The 17,148-nt window shown below is 63.8% G+C and overlaps 2 protein-coding genes across 5 annotated transcripts; one reads left to right on the top strand and one right to left on the bottom strand.

The window, feature by feature from the left end:
* Window positions 1-388: 388 nt before the first annotated feature.
* Window positions 389-4,522, bottom strand: LOC131093570 (basic proline-rich protein-like). The gene is made up of 5 exons (XM_058040786.1): window positions 4,251-4,522; window positions 3,039-3,559; window positions 2,203-2,551; window positions 1,303-2,129; window positions 389-477 (listed from the first exon to the last, which is right to left on the bottom strand). The coding sequence occupies exons 1-5, from the start codon at window positions 4,520-4,522 to the stop codon at window positions 389-391; spliced, it is 2,058 nt and encodes a 685-aa protein (XP_057896769.1).
* KCNN1 (potassium calcium-activated channel subfamily N member 1) lies at window positions 1,670-15,523 on the top strand. 4 transcript variants are annotated; one of them, XM_058040979.1, is made up of 10 exons: window positions 1,670-1,780; window positions 6,848-6,963; window positions 8,127-8,546; window positions 8,623-8,718; window positions 9,306-9,724; window positions 12,203-12,344; window positions 12,735-12,845; window positions 13,281-13,408; window positions 14,452-14,521; window positions 15,185-15,523. In XM_058040979.1, exons 3-10 carry the CDS (start codon window positions 8,184-8,186, stop codon window positions 15,491-15,493), a joined length of 1,638 nt encoding a protein of 545 aa, XP_057896962.1. In that variant the 5' UTR covers window positions 1,670-1,780; window positions 6,848-6,963; window positions 8,127-8,183; the 3' UTR covers window positions 15,494-15,523. The 4 variants fall into 4 exon arrangements, 3 of the variants coding, with proteins under 3 accessions (XP_057896962.1, XP_057896963.1, XP_057896961.1); XM_058040980.1 differs by lacking the exon at window positions 1,670-1,780 and adding an exon at window positions 2,293-2,368; XR_009115605.1 differs by lacking the exon at window positions 1,670-1,780 and having other exon boundaries at window positions 6,047-6,963; window positions 13,281-13,383; window positions 15,185-15,194.
* Window positions 15,524-17,148: the final 1,625 nt, after the last annotated feature.

Raw genomic sequence — 17,148 nt, 5'->3', positions numbered from 1 at the left:
GAATTCCAGTGGTGTCCCCTGGGAATTCCCTTTCCCAATTCCCTTCCTTTAAATTCCCCATTCCCTGTTCCCATCCCCATTCCTGTTCTCATTCTCTGTTCCCCATTCCCATCTCTGTGCCCCATTCCCATTCTCTGTTCCCCATTCCCATCCCCATTCCCTGTTCCCCTTTCCCCTTCCCAATCCTATTCCCAATCCCATTCCCAGTGTCCCCTCATCTCCCCCCAAATCAGCCCCATGGGATCAGGGGGAATTGAGGAGACCCCAAAATATTTCCGGGGTACCCCCCGGCTTTAGGGGATTTGGGGGAGCCCCTCCATGTCAGGGGGTCCCCATTAAAGGGGGGAATCCCCCAGCGGGGGAAGGGGCGGGATTAGTGGGGAATCCCCTATTTCCCGTGGGATTTGGGGGAATCCCGCAGTGCGGTATCCCGCAGTCCCGGTATCCCACCCGCGCCATCCCCCGGCAAAGCGGCTCCTGAGGGGACGGGGGGGATCCCCGCTGCAGGGAGGGGCGGAGTAGGGAGGGGATTCCCTGTCCCTCCCCCCTCGGGGACTCCCCTCCCCCCTTTTTCCATCACTTGGTGGGGGGGAGAGACGGAACATTGCCATGGCAACGAGCGGGGGGGAGGACAGCGGGATCGGCTGGCATGGGGGAACCCCCCCCCCGGCCCCAAATCGGGCATCATCCCGCCAAACCGAGCGCCCGCCCTGTATCGGGCATCCTCCCCCTATCCCCGAGGCCCCGCCCTCTCCCGCCCGAGTCCCGCCCTCTGCAGCACGACCCCCCTTCAGCATCCCCTCCCCCAGGCGCCGAGCGGGGATTGCGGGCGTGGGACCGAACAGAGGGATAGGGACACACGGAAAGGTGACTCACGGTCAGGGACAGGGACATACAGTCAGGGGACACGGACACAGGGACAGGGGCACACGGACAAGGACATACAAACAGGGACAGGGACATACGGACAGGGGACAGGGACACAGGGACAGGGACCCCGTGCTTTGCACACACCCCCATGCTCACCGCTCCTCGCCCCCCGTTCTTTGTTCCCCGCAAACCTCCGCCCCTGTCCCCCGAACCCGCCGTGCCAGCCCGGCTGCTCACCCCCCCACTCCCCCCGTGTCCCCAAATCCCCGTGGTGTGACAGCCCGGGAGGGGCTGCGGGAAGGGGGCGACACTCCAGCCTCCCCCCCACCCCGTGTGTGACACGCTCAACCCGGGGTCACCCCACGCCCCCTCCCCACCGCCAGCATCCCCGGGGGTGACACCGACACCTTAGCGGGAGGCACAAAGCCCCACCTGGGGGCCGCCCCGATGTCACCGGTGTGGGGGGGGAGCCGCGGGTGGGCGATCGCCCCCGGCCCCGCGGCTGCGGCGGAGCGCGGGGAGGGGACCCCGTTAGGCGGCGGGATTTATCCGCAGCGGCGGCCCGGAGCCTCCGGGAAGAACCGGGAGGCCCCGGGAAGCCCCGGGAAGCCCCGAGAGGCGGCGGGGCGGGTGCGCGCGGCTGCGCGTGTGGAGCGGCATCGTAACGGCGCCGCATCGCCGCCCGCAGCCCCCGCGGCCGCCGCCTGCGCGCTGGGGAAACCGAGGCACGGCGCGGCAGGGAGGGGCTCGGCGGCACCGCGGAGCCGCTGTCCAGGCTCGCCCCCGGCCCCTGGTTGTGCCACCGGGACCCGCTGGGATCCCGGGCTCGGCGCCGCACGTGTCGCCGCCACCGGGCCATGGTCAGCGGCGGCAGTGCCCGAGGGCAGCGGAGGCCGGGGGTTGGCGGCAGGTGGGTGAATTTGTGGGGGGTCCGCGAGGGTGGGGACCCCCACCGCCCCTCCGCTCCAGGGGCGGCTACCGGTGCTGGGGAAGCCTGTGGCTTGCGGGAATCCCGGGAATCCCCTGGCTCGGGAGGATCCCCCCGCTCGCGGGAAGCCCCCGGCGCAGAGGCGGGGGGGTGCCCGGGAGGGTTGGCAAGGGGAGGGGGCACCACGGAGGGGTTCCCCGGGGGTTCCCCGGTGTTCCCAGGCTCCGGGGTGTCCGAGGCCTGCTCAGCCCCCTCCGGTGCGGCGGCGGTGGGGGGGAGTTGGGGCAGGGGGGACGCGGGAGGAGCCCCCGGCGGTGACAATGAGGACGCTCTGGGAGTGACAGTGGCCGGCTAAAAATATCGCGGGCTGCCACCCACTGCCAGCGCCGCGGCCTCAAGGTCACTGCCCTGCCGGGGGGGACGCGGGGGCGTGGGGCGGGGAAGCCCTCGACACCCCCCCCCTCCGCACGCTGCCGCTGTCGCCAGTGTTGCTCCTCCGAGCTGAGAGCCGACAGCGCCCGCCGCCCTCCGGGGCCCCCCGACGCTCCCCGTAGCACGGGGCCGTGGCAAGTGAGCCGGCGCGGGGGTGGCAGCGGCGGGGGAACACCCCAGGGGTGGCAGCGGCGGGGGGGACACTCCGGGGGTGGTAGCGGCGGGGACCCCGAGCGTGGCGTTCCCCGGTGTAGGGTGCGGGGACAGCGGGGATGTCCTGCCTGGGTGGTGACGAGGGTGGGGACAGCGGGGATGTCCTGTCTGGCGGGTGTTGTGGTGTGTGGGGACAGTGGGGACGCCCTCTCTGCGGGTGTGGGGACAATGGGGATATCCAGCCTTGGGAGGGGACGGCTGTGGGAACATCAGGGACGCCCTCCGTGTGGGTGTGGGGACAGCAGGGATGTCCTGCTTGGGGGCTGTTGTGGTATGGGGACATTGGGGACGCCCTCCCTGCGCTGTTTGTGGTGTGGGGACATCAGGGACTCCCCTCCCTGCGGGGTTCGGCTGCTCGGGGCACCCCCGGCTCATGGAGTCAGGGGAGTTGGGGATCCCCGTCCTTGGGGACAATGTGGCTGCTGTCACCAAAGGCCTGAGCACGGCTAAGGGCTTGGTGGCACTCGGAGCTCCCTCGGTTTTGGCCGCCAGCTGCTGGGGTGGCACAGTGGGGTGGCACTGATGGCACAGGGGAGTGACAGCGATGGCGCAGTGGGGTGACCCCTGGCTCAGCAGCCACAAAAAGCAGGGGGACCCAGCGCCACAAGCACAGCTGTGACACCGGGGTGGCACGTCCCGCAGCCACCAGAGCCGGCGGGCCCCGGGGCCGCAGCCGAGCCCGGGGGGAACCGGGGGCTCCGGGCGGGTTCGGGCACCGCGTGGCCCTTGCGGCTTCGACGTGCGGGGCGCAGCCTTTGAGGCGGGGACCGTGGGGACACATGGGGGCCTTCCTGCCCCTCGCGACCTTCCCGGTGACCTTGGTCCGCCGCTGGGGACCCTGCGCTGGGGGGGACTCCCTCCTCAGGGTGGGGACCCCCGCCCTGCAGCGGGGACACAGGGCTCCACAAGGGCGTGGGCTGGTTTTGGGAGACCCCCCCGTCGCCGAGGGCTTTGTGGAGGTGCCAGGGGCGGCGGGCACGGCTGTGTCCCCCGCGGGTGGCCCCGAGCGGAGGTCGGCGGTGGCCCGGCGGGGGCAGCCAGGCGGAGCGGCTTTGTCCTTTGGCTGAGCCGAGCGCGTGGGGGAGGCGCAGGGAGAACCCGGTGCGACGGCTTTGTCTGGGGACGCCGGCGCGGTGGCGGCCAACGGGGGGCGTGGGAAGCCCGGATCCCCCCCGCTGCACCCCCCGGGACCCCCCAGCCCAGCCCCACGCACCCGCGGGGCCCCAAGCAGGTACAGTGGCCCCTGCCGCGCGTCCCCTCCCGAGGCGGGCGGGATGGGGATGGGGTCCCCCCTTGGTTTGGGGGTGTCGCGAGGGGGATCGCGTCTGTGTCTGCCAACCCTCAGGACATGGGGGCTATGGCCGTGTCCCCTGGATGCAGCGGCGGTCCCGGGTCTCCCGGCGGGGCTCTGCAGAGGGATTTTTTCGGGGAGACCAAGACACCAGGTGGGGATTCCCTGGCGTCGCGGTGGGGCCGGGGAGCTTCGGATGTCCCCGAGGGTGTGCCACCTCCTGTGCCTCCCCCTGAGCTGTGGGGGACACACGGACGCCCCACGGGTGGCACCGGGCCCGATCCTGCGTGGGGGGAAACCTCTCCAGGCCGGGCACTGCCCCTGTGCTCCCACCCCGCTGTGCCGGGGAGGGGGAAAACGGGGAGACCTGGGGGTTAGGGTGTTACCACCGCCGGGGGTCCCCCGGTGGCACGGCTGAGCCCTCTCGCTGCTTTTAGGGGAGCCGCGTGGCCTCGTCCTGCTTCCTCTCAGCCGGTTCCGTGCCCCTCCAAAGCACAGTGAGCCCCCCTGCCCTGCCCTCGGAGGGCAGCGGCGGTGCCGCCCCCGGCCCGCCCCTCGCCGGCGGGTGGGCAGCGGGGGCCGGGGGCTCCCGCGGGCACCGCCAGCTGCTCCCGGCCTGGGACATATGGCCAGGACTTGGCGGCGGCCGCAGGAACCGGGACCACGCGGCGGATTTTTGGGGACGGACGGGGGGGGCAGCCGGAGGTCTGACGCACTTGGTGCCCCCGGCCAGCCCCGGGCCGCGGTGGCGGCTGGCGGGGAGCCCCGGTGACCCCGGGCGGGGTCATCGCGCTGAACCCGCAACCCCGAGCACCGCAAGCGGGAGTCACCCTGCTGTCCCCGCGGTGCCACCAGCCCGGCTCCCCCCGGATTCGTGCCTCACCCCGCAGCGATGCCCGGGCAGGAATTAGCGAGAGGAGAATAAATAAAACACCCGCGGGGAGCCCGCCGCTATTTATAGCGGCGCCCTCCCCTCCTCTGCAGTTGCTCAGAGGCAGCGCCGCTGCTCCGGGCACAGGGGGAGCAGGGGGTCCCCTTGTCCCCCCGCTGCCACCCTACTGTCACCCCCGGGGCTCTGGGGGCTGCTGCAGCCCGACCATGGGGTGTCCCGACGCGTGTCCCGGCCGCGGGAAGTGCTGTCACTCTTTGCTGTCGCCACCGCGGGTCCTGCCCTAGCTTGGTGGCATCTGCAGCTCTCCCTTGTCCGTTGTCCCCGAGTAGGGGGTGGCAGAGCCACCCGTGGCTGTCCTGATGCAGTGTCACCTCCCGGAGCAGGGACACTGGTGGCTGAGGCTCAAGGACACGCAGTGACTCTGGACCTGCCATGTCCCCATCCCCACCTTGGGGACGATGGGGACAGGCAGGACCACCCTGGGCATGCAGCCACCAGCCAGGCCGTCCCCTTAGGGACAGGGGACAGGGAACAGAGACTAGGGACAGGGGATAGGGGACAGGGACAGAAGGCCTCCCCGGGATGCGGGATCCATCCCTGGGGATGCTTGGGCAGGGGGAAGATGGATCTGGGCCCTGTTTGCGGCCATCCAGAGCAGTGAAGCCACCACGGAGGGGTGCCTCATGAAATATTCAGCGTCCCCAGCCCACGGTGGCCTCACCCACCCCCATCCGAGGTGACAAAAACTTTTCCGGGCTGTGGGGCCTGGCACAGCCTCCAGGGCCCTGGAGGCTGGGGGGAACATTTCCCCTCGTCCCTGCCCGCTGCGGCTTTTTCCTCACCACGCCGAATATTAAAAAGAAATCGGAGCCCATTTTCCTGCCATAAATTTGGCAGAATGGAGAGAAAACGATCCGGCCCTGGAGAGGAGCCAGGCCCGGCCACACATCGGGAGCAGGGGTGCGCTGGAGCCGGCCCCGCTCCCCCCGGGGCTCCCCGGGGTACCAGGGGTGGCTCAGGCACCGCGGGCCCTGCAGCCCCCTGGGAATGGGAACAGTAGGGGCTGTCCCCTCCTGGTGGCCCCAAAGCCTGGGAGGCGCTGCAGGGATGGAGGAGCCCCCGGGGGGTCACGGGTGATTTGGGGTCTGGGGAGTTGTGGGGTTTTGTGCAAGGGGGGTTTGTGAGGCGGCAATGGGGGTGGAGCAGTAGGGCCGCTCATGCTATGGGGTTTTGGTGTGACAGAGGCCCTCATGCTATGGTGTTTTAGTGTGGTGCAGCCTCTCACACAACAGGGTTGTTGGTGCAATAGGGCCCCTCGTGCAATGGGGTTTTTTTAATGGTGCAGCTCCTCATGCAGCAGGGTTTTAGTGAGACACAGCTCCTCGTGCAATGGGGCTTTTATGGGATGTAACCCCTTGTGCAATGGGATTTTCATGTGATAGAGCCCCCTCACATACAGTGGGGTTTTCCTGTGGTGAGCTCCTTGTGCAATGGAGTTACTGGTGCAATAGGGCTGATGTGCAATGGGGATATTTTTATGGGGCAGGCCTGTGTGCAATGGGATTTTTATGTGATGTAATCCCCTCATGCAGTGGGGTTATTTTTATGGGGCAGCCCCTCATGCAACAGGGTTATCATGTGATGTAACCCCTTATGCAATGGGGTTGGTGCAGTAGGGCTGCTTGTGCAATGGGGGTTTTTGTACAGTGCAGCCCCTCGTGCAATGGGGTTTTTATGGGGTGTAATCCCCCATGCAATGAAGTTTTCGCGTCAATAACCCCTCGTGCAAAGGGGTTTTTATGGGATGGAACCCTCCGTGCAATGGGGTTATTGGTGCAATAGGGCCCTGCATGCAATGGGTCATAGGTGTGGTGCAGCCCCTCCTGAACAGGGACATCAGTGTGACACAGCCCTGTGTGCCAAGGAGACACTCGTGTGACACAGCCCCTTGTGCCGTGGGGACATTGGTGTGACACAGCCCCTCGTGCAAAGGGGACATTGGTGTGACAGAGCCCCTTGTGCCAAGGGGACACTTGTGTGATACAGCCCCTTGTGCCATGGGGACACTCGTGTGACATCCCCTCGTGCCTGGTGCTTGCTGGTGCAGGGCATAGTGTGACCCCTGGGGGTGGCACTGCCCGGGCAGGACCCTCCTGGGCTGTGCCAGCTCTGTCACCGGGAGGGTTTGGGGACCCCCTAATGCCGCGTGTCCCCTGGGCAGGCGTGGAGGGAAGCCCATGGCCCCCGGACCCCCGGACCGGCCCCACGCCTGGCCCCGGCCCCGCAGCCCCTGACGGTCACGGGACCCCTCCGGGCAGCCCCGGGGAGCCCCAGCAGGTACGGAGGGGTCACGGGGAGTGTTTTGGGGTGCACTGGGGATGTCTTGGGGTGCACTGGGGATATTTGGGATGCACCAGGGGAGTTTTGGGGTGACTGGGGGTGTTTTGGGCTGCACTGGGGGTGTTTTGGGGAGCACCGGGGATGTTTTGGGTGCACGGGAGTGTTTTTGGGGGGGACAAGGGGGAGTGATAAATTTTGGGGTGCAGCGAGGCTCGAGAGTGGGGAGGGGGTCCCGAGAGGTGCTGAAGGGTTGGGATGGGGAAGAGGCGTTTTTGGGGAGGGGGGCGCGGGGTCCGGGGGTCTCCGGGAGGGCACGAAAGAAGCAGGGGGCGTGGCCAACACAAGGGGGCGTGACCAAGGGCGTGGTGCGGGCTCGTCAGCGGGGGCGGGGGCTGCACGGGCCAATCGGATCGCGGGATATGCTCGGACCACGCCTCCAACCCCGCCCCCGGCGCTCCGGTGCCGCCGCCGCGCGCCCCCGGGGACCGGCTCGGGCTGCGGCGGCGGCGGGACCGGGACCCGGCCCTGGCCCGGCGGGCAGGCCCCGGGCACGGCAGGTACCGGGCACGGCAGGGCCGCACCGGGAGTGGGGGGAGCCGCGGCGGAGCCCCCCCGGCAGCCCCGGCCACGGCGGAACCGGGCACGGCGCGTTTGGGAGCGGCGGGGACGCGCAGCCGCCGCTCGGGACCAGGGATGTCCCGCGGCTACGGGGAGGGGACAGGGGACAGCGGCCGCCGGGAGCGGAGGTGGCCGCGTCCTGGCTGCCGTGTCCGCAGCGCGGGGGGCGGGACGCGGTTCCGTGGGCAGGACACGGGCACGGCCCCGCGGACAGGACGTGTCCCCTCGGGCGGGACGCGTCCCTGTGGTCACCGTGTGTCCCCGCCATGGACAGGACACGGCCGCGTCCCCCGCGAGCGCCACGCATCCCCGCCGTAGGCGGGACACGGACCTGTGGTCACTGCGTGTCCCCGTATGGGCAGGACACGTCCCCCACGGGCCGGACATGTCCGTGTGGTCACTGCGTGTCCCCCACGGGCAGGACGTGTCCCCACCGCCGTCGAGGCCGGGCAAACACCCCCCGAGGCCGGGCGAGATCCTCTCTCCCCGCGTCCCCTCCCCGGCCACTCACCGTGTCCCCCCGCGCGTCCCCTATCCCTCAGGTCGCCCCCGCGCCGCCGAGCCATGCGGGATCGCCCGGTGCTGTCGCCAGCAGAGCAATGAGCAGCTGCCGCTACAATGGGGGGGTGGCACGGCCCCGGGGCCCCCCAAGCGCCGCCCGCACCCCGCAGCCGCCGCACCGGGACCCGCAGCCGCCGCAGCCCTGCCCCAGCCCCCGCCTGCAGGTAGTGGTGTCCCGGCCCGAGCAGCCCGGGACGGCGGAGCCCGGCCCCGCCACGGCACCCTCGGGGCAGGGGGCGGCGGAGGAGCGGCGGAACCAGAACATCGGCTACAAGCTGGGCCACCGGCGAGCGCTCTTCGAGAAACGCAAGCGGCTCAGCGACTACGCGCTCATCTTCGGCATGTTCGGCATCGTGGTGATGGTCACCGAGACCGAGCTCTCCTGGGGGGTCTACACCAAGGTGGGGAGAGGTCTCATGGTAGGGATGCGGGAATCCGGGGTCCGGCTGAGCTCACTGTGGTTCTATGGTGTCGTAGGAATCGTCGTATTCGTTCGCCCTGAAATGCCTTATCAGCCTGTCGACGCTCATCCTGCTGGGGCTCATTGTCATGTACCACGCCAGGGAGATCCAGGTGAGCGCCCCTGGCCGGGGGGGGGCGGGGGGCACCTGCTGGCACCTGGCTGGGGGTGTGAGACTGGCAAAAAAAACCCAAAAAACAAGGAAAAACCTGACCCCAAAAACAAATAAAAAGAAGTTTTGGGTTTATACTAAAACAAGTCATCCTTAAAATAATACCCATGAGTTAACATAAGTTAATACCTCCTGAAATTAATTCAAAACCCCTCAAATTAACCTAAACTCCTCAAATTAACCTAAACTCCTCAAATTAACAAAAAAACCCCTTAACTTAACAAAAAAACCTCTCAAATTTACCAAGAAAATCTCAAAGTAACAAAAAAATTCAAATTAACCAAAACCCCCTCAAATTAACCAAAAATCTCCTTAAATTAACCAAAATACCCCCTCAAATTAATAAAAAAAAGCTTTACTCAACCAAAAAAACCCCTCAAACTAACAAAATAAATTTCAAATTAACCAAAAAAACCGCCTTAAATTAACCCAAAAGACCTTCAAATTAACCAAAATACCCCCTCAAATTAACCAAAATTACCCCCTAAATTATCTCAAAACCCCTCAAATGAACCCAAACCTCTGCAGCTGTTCATGGTTGACAACGGCGCCGACGACTGGCGCATCGCCATGACCTCGGAGCGTGTCTTCTTCATCGCGCTGGAGCTGCTGGTGTGCGCCATCCACCCCATCCCCGGGCAGTACCTGTTCACCTGGACGGCCCGGCTGGCCTTCACCTATGCGGCCTCGGTGGCCCACGCCGACGTGGACATCATCCTGTCCATCCCCATGTTCCTGCGGCTCTACCTGATCGGCCGCGTGATGCTGCTGCACAGCAAGCTCTTCACCGACGCCTCGTCGCGCAGCATCGGCGCACTCAACAAGATCAACTTCAACACGCGCTTCGTCATGAAGACCCTCATGACCATCTGCCCCGGCACGGTGCTGCTGGTCTTCAGCATCTCCTCCTGGATCATTGCCGCCTGGACAGTGCGCGTCTGCGAGAGGTGAGTGGCTGGGGAAGGAGAGGAAGGTTGTGGTTTGAGGGTTCTTGTTTTAGGCTTATCATGCGGTTTTCATGGGGTTTTTGTGGGTGGAGGGAAAGTTCGGGGTTTAGGGGTTCCATTTTGGGGTTTTCATAGGTGGAGGCAAAGCCCATAGTTTAGGGGCTCCATTTTGGGGTTTTCTTGGGTGGAGGTAAAGGCTGTAGCTTACGGGTTCCCATTTTGAAGTTTTTGCGGGTGGACTGAAATGTCAGGGTTTGGAGGTTACAGTTTTGGGGTTTTCATGGGGTTTTCATGGGTGGAGGCAAAGGTTGAGGTGTAGGGGTTCTTTTTTGGGGTTTTCATGGGTGGAGGCAAAGGCCATCTTTTCGGGGTTCCATTTTGGGGTTTTCACGGGGTTCTGAGTGAGGAGATTTAGGTGGGAGGGGCTGGGGGTGCAACTGAGGAGGTATCAGGCAGTTTGAGGGGTGGGGAGACCCCCATGGTCAGGATGTTTGGGGTTTCTCAGGTGGAGTTGTCCCCAGGCTCCTCTGTGTCACCTTGGGGCGGGGCCTGCTGGGTCTGGGGGTGGCAGAGAGGGGACCAAGAGCTGGGGGGTGGCAAGAGGATGAAAACTGGGGGTCCCTCAGCGGGAACCAAAGGTTTGGGGTCCCACAGAGGGGTCTGAAGGTTGAGGGTCCTGCAGAGGGGTGCAAAGAGCTGGAGCTGCCAAGGGGACCAAAGATTTGGAGTCCTGCAGAGGGGACCAAAGATTTGGGGTACCACAGAGGGGTCCGAGATTGTGACCTTGCCACCGAGGGGACCCTCCAGGACTTTCCCTCAGGACGCTCCTCAGCTGCTCCCCGCGGGTGTCTGGGATGTCCCCGCAGGGTGTCTGGACTGTCCCTGCAGGGTGCCGAGAATGTCCCCGCAGGATGCCAGGAATGTCCCCGCGGGGTGCCCGGGATGTCCCCGCCGTGTCCCCGCCCCTGCTGGCCCCGAGCCCCCCCAGCCCCCCCGGGGTCGCACATTAACCGCTGTTGTTTTCCCTCCCTGCCCGCTCTGCTGCTTGCAGGGACAAACTGTGAGTGACCGCGGGGACCGTCCCGAGTGACCGCAGGGACCGTCCCCCGCCCCAGGCTTCTGCTCCCCGAATCCCCAGAATTTAGGATTGGCTGCGGCCGAGGGCGGGCGGGGGGCGCGGAAAGGGGCCTGGAGCCCTTTTCCTCTTGGAACCTCAGCAGCTGTTTCCTGTCCCCTCCCCACTGTCCCCCGCCTTGGGTACCTCCGTGGTGGCTGTGGGGAACTTTCAGAGAGACCCTACAAGGAGCTGGGAGTCTCCAAAGGGTTTTATTTTCTCCTGGGATCCGACTTTTGTCCCTTCACCTTTCCCCTCCTGGCCCCGCGCGTTTTGTGTTCCTTGAGGGGGAATCCCGGGTGTTCCTTGGGAATGCGGGTCCCGGGAATTGTCAGCATGCTGTCACTTCCCCCCTCGCCTCGGGCAGTCCCTGCCGAGTTCCTGCCGGGTGAGGTTCCAAGCCCATACCGGGTTGGGAAGCAGCAATCCTAAATTCCTGATGCTTGAGACCCCACAGTCCCACCCCGGCTTGTTCCTCTGTCCCTTTTCCCTTTTCTGACCCCATTTTCCCTTTTCCCACCCCCTTTCCCTTTTGCCACCCCATTTCCCCTTTCCCATCCCGTTTCTCTTTTCCCAGTCCCGTGTCCCTTTTCCCACCCCATTTTCCCCTTTCCCAATCCCATTTCCCCTTTTCCCACCCCATTTCTCTTTCCCCAATCATATTTTCCCCCTTTTCCCACCCCATTTTCCCCTTTCCCCAGTCCCATTTCTCTTTGTCTCATCCCATTTCCCCCTTTCCCAATCCCATTTTCCCCTTTTCCCATCTTATTTCCCCGCATGTCCCTGTTTCCCTGCCCGGCTTGGCCGCTGCTCTGTGTCCCCCAGCTGGGCTTGTCTCCACCCTTGGGGACAGGGGGGTGGTGGCACCGTGGTGTTTGTGACATCGGAATCTCACAGTGTCCCCCGCTGTCTCCTCCGGTGTCACCTGCGGTGGCCTTTGGGGATGCACAGTGACATCGGCATTCCGCGTTTTTGGGGACAGTGGTGCCACCTCTGTGCTGTCCCCTCAGTGTCCCCCAATGCCAAGGGGACACAGCCCGGCTGTGGGACACCCCTTGGTGTCTCCAATTCTGGCTTGGGGACAACGCCCCAAATCCACGATGGGCACAATGGGCACAAAATGGGGGGGATCCAACGACCGTGGTGACATAGCTGTCCTGCACTTCTGGGGACAGCAGTGCCACCTCTGTGCTGTCCCCTCATTGTCCCAGTGGGACACAGCCTGGCCATGGGACATCCCCATGGTGTCCCCAATTCCATCTTGGGGACAACGCCCCAAATCCACTGCAATGGGCACAAAATGGGGGGGAGGAAACAAATTATGGTGGTGACAGCGGTGACAGCAGTGCCACCGCCCTGCGCAGGTACCACGACAAGCAGGAGGTGACCAGCAACTTCCTGGGGGCCATGTGGCTGATCTCCATCACTTTCCTGTCCATTGGCTACGGGGACATGGTGCCACACACCTACTGCGGCAAGGGCGTGTGCCTGCTCACCGGCATCATGGTGAGCGTGGGGACAGCTGGGGGACATGGCTGGGGACAGGCTGGGGACACGGGAACATGGCTGGGGACAGCGAGAGGAGACAGGCAGGGACACAGCAGGGTACACCAAGAGGGGACACTCTGAGGGGACACTGCATGGGGACATACCAGGGGACACCAAGAGGGCACATGGAAGAGTACACCAAGAGGTGACACCATGAGGGGACACAGCCTTGGGGACACCGCGAGGAGATTTTCCACTTGGGAAAAGTGATTATTTTTAACTCCAGATTGAGAAGCAAACTGGAATTTCCGTTTCCTGCCATGTTTTTGTTTTTAATTTTTAAACCCAAAATAATGCAAAAATGCAAACGAATGGGTGGAGATAACACTGTCCCAAATGTCCCCGCAGGGCGCCGGCTGCACCGCGCTGGTGGTGGCCGTGGTGGCCCGGAAGCTGGAGCTGACCAAAGCTGAGAAACACGTCCACAACTTCATGATGGACACGCAGCTCACCAAGCGGGTGAGAGCGCCTGGCTTGGCCCAAAAAATGGGGAAATCCTGGTAACAATGGGAAAAAAATGTTAAAATTGGGGAAAATTCCATTAAAATGGGGGAAATCCCATTAAAAGTGGAAAAAATCTGTTAAAATTGGGGTGAATCCCATTAAAATTGATTCAAAGGGGAAAAAGTCCTGTTAAAATCCATTAAAATGGGAAAAATCCCCTTAAGACTGGGAAAAGCCCATTAAAACCTGGAAATACCACATTAACCAAGAAAAAATTCCATTAAAATAATGAAAATCTCAATTAAAACTGCAAAAAAAAAATTAAAAGTGGGGAAAACCCCATAAACAATGGGAAAAACCCCCAAAAAACTGGAGAGGAAATGGGAAAAAATGGGAAAAAGCCAATTCTGATGTCCCTTCATGGGTGACCTGTGGGATTTGGGGTCGCAGGTGAAGAACGCCGCTGCCAACGTGCTCAGGGAAACGTGGCTCATCTACAAGCACACCAAGCTGGTGAAGAAGATCGACCACGCCAAAGTTCGGACCCACCAGCGTAAGTTCCTTCAAGCCATCCATCAGTAAGTGCCACCGCTTTTCCTGCTTCCTTGTCACCCTCCCTGGCCACAGGCCTGTCTCCAAAGGGGGTGTATCCCCTCTGGGTGGGTGACAGATGGTCAGCATTGGGGTGGCCTGGGTTTGTCACCCTGGCGGGTGTCTCTGCTGGGTTCGTCACCTGGTTTTGGTCTCTGTCCTGTCCTTGTCCCCGGCCTTTGTCCCCATCTCTTGGCCTTGACCTCTGCCCCATTCCTTGTCCCCATTCCTTGTCCCCCGTCCCCCATTCCCAATGTTCCCCTCCCCTGGCCTTGTCCTCTATCCTGTTCTTGTCTCCATTGTTGTCCCCTGTCCTTGTGCCTTGTTCTCTGTCCCTCATTCCCTTGTCCTCTGCCCTCTCTCTTTGTCCCCGTCCCCTGTCCTTGTCGTCCATCTGCTGTCCCCATCCCCTCTTCCATCCCTGTCCCCTTGTGCCATTCCATGTCCCCCACCTCTGCTGTCCCCTGTCCCTGTCCCCATTACTGTCCCCCTCCTGTCCCTGTCCCTCACCCCCCCACCGGTCACCTTTGGGGTGACCCTTAGGCACCTCCATCTCCCGGGTGGGGTCTGCGGGTGGCCTGGCTGGGACAGGGGGGTCCCTTTGGGTCCCTTTTTGGGGTCTCTTTGGGGTGGTGGTGGTGTCACTGCCGCGCTGTCCCCTCGCCTTTAACCCTTTGTTTTCCCTCTGCTGCGCCGCCCCCGCAGAGCTCAGAAGTAAGTGCCCCCCCTCCCCTGCCCCCCCAGCTTTGCACGGGCTCTGCCTTCACATTTGTGGTGGGGGGGAGACCCCAAAAACCCGGGGGGGGCTGATTTGGGGGGGAGGGGCTGAGCTTGATGGGAGGGGCTGCACGTTTGGGGGAGGGGCTGCATGGGGGGGGACAGAGGTGACAGAAGTGACAGCACTGCCGGGGGGGGGAGGTCACAGAGCTCCTGAGGGGGGTGACAGTGCTACCGGGTGGGGGGGGGACACCACGCCTGCAGGGTGACAGTGCTGCCGGGGGTGTCCCCAAGCCTGCCATTGTCCCCTCAGGCTAAGGAGTGTGAAGATGGAGCAGCGCAAACTCAACGACCAGGCCAACACCCTGGTGGACCTGGCCAAGGTGAGCTCCTTCCAAAAACCCCATTGCTGTGGGGTCAGACCAGCTTTGAACCCCCCATTTTCATGGGATCAGCCCCTCCCTAAACCTCTCCTTTTTATGGGGTCAGACCCAGCTCCTACCACTCCCTGTTTTTATGGTATCAGCCCCCCTGATCCCAAAAACCCCATTGTTATAGGATCAGCCCCCTCGAATCCCCCTGTTTTTATGGGATCAGACCCTCCTCAAACCCCCCATTGTTTTGGAGTCACACCCATCCCTGACCCCGAACCTCCCATTTTTTGGGGTGGCACTGATCCCTGCCCCAGACCCCAATGTTTTTGGGGTCTCGCTGACCTGTGCTCCCACAGCCCTGTTGTTTTGGGGTCCCCCTGACCCCAACCCCCATTGCAGACACAGTCGGTTATGCCTGACCCCAAACCCCTGTTGTTATGGGGTTTCGCTGCCCCCAACCCCCATATTTTGGGGTCTCGCTGCCCCCAACCCCCATTGCAGACACAGTCGCTGACCCCTTCCCCCAAAGTCCCCCTATTTTTGGAGTCCCCCTGACCGTGCCCCATTGCAGATGCAGTCAGTGATGCCTCACCCCAAACCCCCCTATTTTTGGGGTCCCCCTGACCCCAAATTCCCTTGTTTTGGGGTCCCCCTGACCGTGCCCCATTGCAGACGCAGTCGGTGATGCTGGAGCTGCTCTCGGAGCTGCAGGAGCGCCACGAGGAGCTGGGCCGGCGCCTGGGGGCCCTGGAGGTGCAGCTGGAGGCGCTGGGGGGGCTCCTGCAGGCGCTGCCCGCGCTGCTCGGCCGCACCCTGCGCCAGCCGGCGGCCCGGACAGCCCCGGGGACAGCCCTGGGGACAGCGGGGACACCGCGGGACACCACCGCGCCCTGCAGCCCCCGCCACGGCAGCGACAGCAGCGACAACCCCGAGCTGTCCCCCCGCGCCGCCTCGGACAGCGGCATGAGGGACAGCGGATGAGGGACAGCGGCAGGACACCTGTGTGTCACCCGTGTCGTCTCGGACAGCAGCTGAGGGATGGCAGCGGGACACCTGTGTCACCGTGTGTCACTTGTGTCACCCGTGTCACCGTGGCTGAGGGACAGCAGCGGCACACCCGTGTCACTGTGTGTAACCTTGGGGTGATGGGGACAGCACCGTGTCACCGTGTGTGACCATCACCCTGGACGGCGGCTGACAGACGGCCGCGGGACACCTGTGTGTCACCCGTGTCACCTCGGACAGCGGCTGAGGGACAGCGGCAGGACACGCGTGTTATGTCACCATGTGTCAGTCACCTCGGGGTGATGGGCACAGCACCATGTCACCGTGTGTCACCACGTGCCACCGTGTGTTCCCTCGGACAGCAGCTGAGGGGTGCTGGGACCACCCTCCTGTCCCCTTCTGTCACCCTCCCACCCCTTTGGACTGTGGCAATGGGGTGGGGGGGCCATGGGACACCCCCCTGTCACCTTCTGTCACCTGAGACAGCGGATGACGCCGTGGCGGGGGGGGGGTTGGGGACACCCCCAGACACCTTGGTGTCCCCCCCAGTCCCAGGAGGGCGGTTTTGGCGTGTGGGGGGGGGTCTGAGAACCCTTTGTACCTCCCTGGTTTTGGGGTGCAGGGGGGTCTCCCATCCCCTCACTCTCCCCGCGGTTTTGGGGTGCGGGGTATTCCCCGTGTTTATCTCTGGCCATCGTGTGGCCGTTCCCGTAGCTTTGTTCTGGAAAGCTCTGTATAAAAACTCCTGCGTTCACTGTGCTGGACCCCCCCAAACCCCCCCGGGACCCCCCAAGTGGTGGGAGCCGAGCTGAGCCTTTTTTTTTGGGGGGGGGGTGCTGGAGAAGGGAGGGGACAAGGGACAGAGGGGACAAACCAGGAGCCATGAGTGGTTTTTGGGGGGAGGCTGAAATTTGGGGACAGGGTGGGCGGGGGTTCGAAGAGGGGGGGAGACCCCCGTGGTGAGCCCCAAAATGGGGGCAAGGGGGTGTATTTTTTCGGGGGAGGGGTCTCCATTCGTGGCTCTGCCCCCAAAGTGACCTTGGCGACGTCACCGTCACCTCTCCGTGCCTCAGTTTCCCCCAGCTGGAAATTTGGGGGGGGGAATTTGGGGGGGGCACCCCTGGATGCAATTCTGAGCCCATCTCCCACCCCCTGGAGGAGCCCATCCCTCCCCACAGTCCTGGACCCCTGCCCAGGGTCCGGTTCTGTCTGCTTCCTCTTTGCTGTGTGGGGGGGGGTGGGGTCGTGGGTGGGATCTGGGTGGGATTTTGGGGGGATTTGGGGTTTTTTGGGGGAGCTGAGGCACAAATTAAAGGAGCCTGAACTGGACGTGTCGCTCTCTGCTTGGCCTGGGGGCGGGGGTTTGGGGGGATTTTGGGGAGGTTTGGGGGGGATTTTTTTGGGTTTTGGGCGGATTTTGAGGGATTTTTGGGTTTCCCCCTCCCCGTGAGCTCCCCCCACCCTGGGAACTTTGTGGAGGTGACAAAACGCCGCGTGGGTTTTTGGGGCAGATTTTGGGGGACCCCAGACCCTTTTTGGGGCGCCGGGAGTGTGAGGGACACTCCGCGGGTAGGGGAGTGGGGTGGTGGCCCCGTGCGACAATCGGGGTGGCGCAAGGCTGTCAATGATTA

This window comes from Melospiza georgiana, chromosome 26, assembly GCF_028018845.1.
Source record: "Melospiza georgiana isolate bMelGeo1 chromosome 26, bMelGeo1.pri, whole genome shotgun sequence".
In the NCBI taxonomy this organism is placed as follows: domain Eukaryota; kingdom Metazoa; phylum Chordata; class Aves; order Passeriformes; family Passerellidae; genus Melospiza; species Melospiza georgiana.
This window is presented reverse-complemented; position numbering and strand designations above follow the sequence as displayed.

Coding starts and splice junctions, on each gene's coding strand:
- LOC131093570 (XM_058040786.1), bottom strand. CDS start 4,522: ATGACCCCGCCCGGGGTCACCGGGGCTCCCCGCCAGCCGCCACCGCGG. Junction 3,560..4,250: donor ACCGCCGCTGCCCTCCGAGG/GCAGGGCAGGGG, acceptor CGGCGTCCCCAG/ACAAAGCCGTCGCACCGGGT. Junction 2,130..2,202: donor GCGTCCCCCCCGGCAGGGCA/GTGACCTTGAGG, acceptor TGTCACTCCCAG/AGCGTCCTCATTGTCACCGC.
- KCNN1 (XM_058040978.1), top strand. CDS start 6,826: ATGCCGCGTGTCCCCTGGGCAGGCGTGGAGGGAAGCCCATGGCCCCCG. Junction 6,964..8,126: donor GCCCCGGGGAGCCCCAGCAG/GTACGGAGGGGT, acceptor CCTATCCCTCAG/GTCGCCCCCGCGCCGCCGAG. Junction 14,522..15,184: donor CCCTGGTGGACCTGGCCAAG/GTGAGCTCCTTC, acceptor GCCCCATTGCAG/ACGCAGTCGGTGATGCTGGA.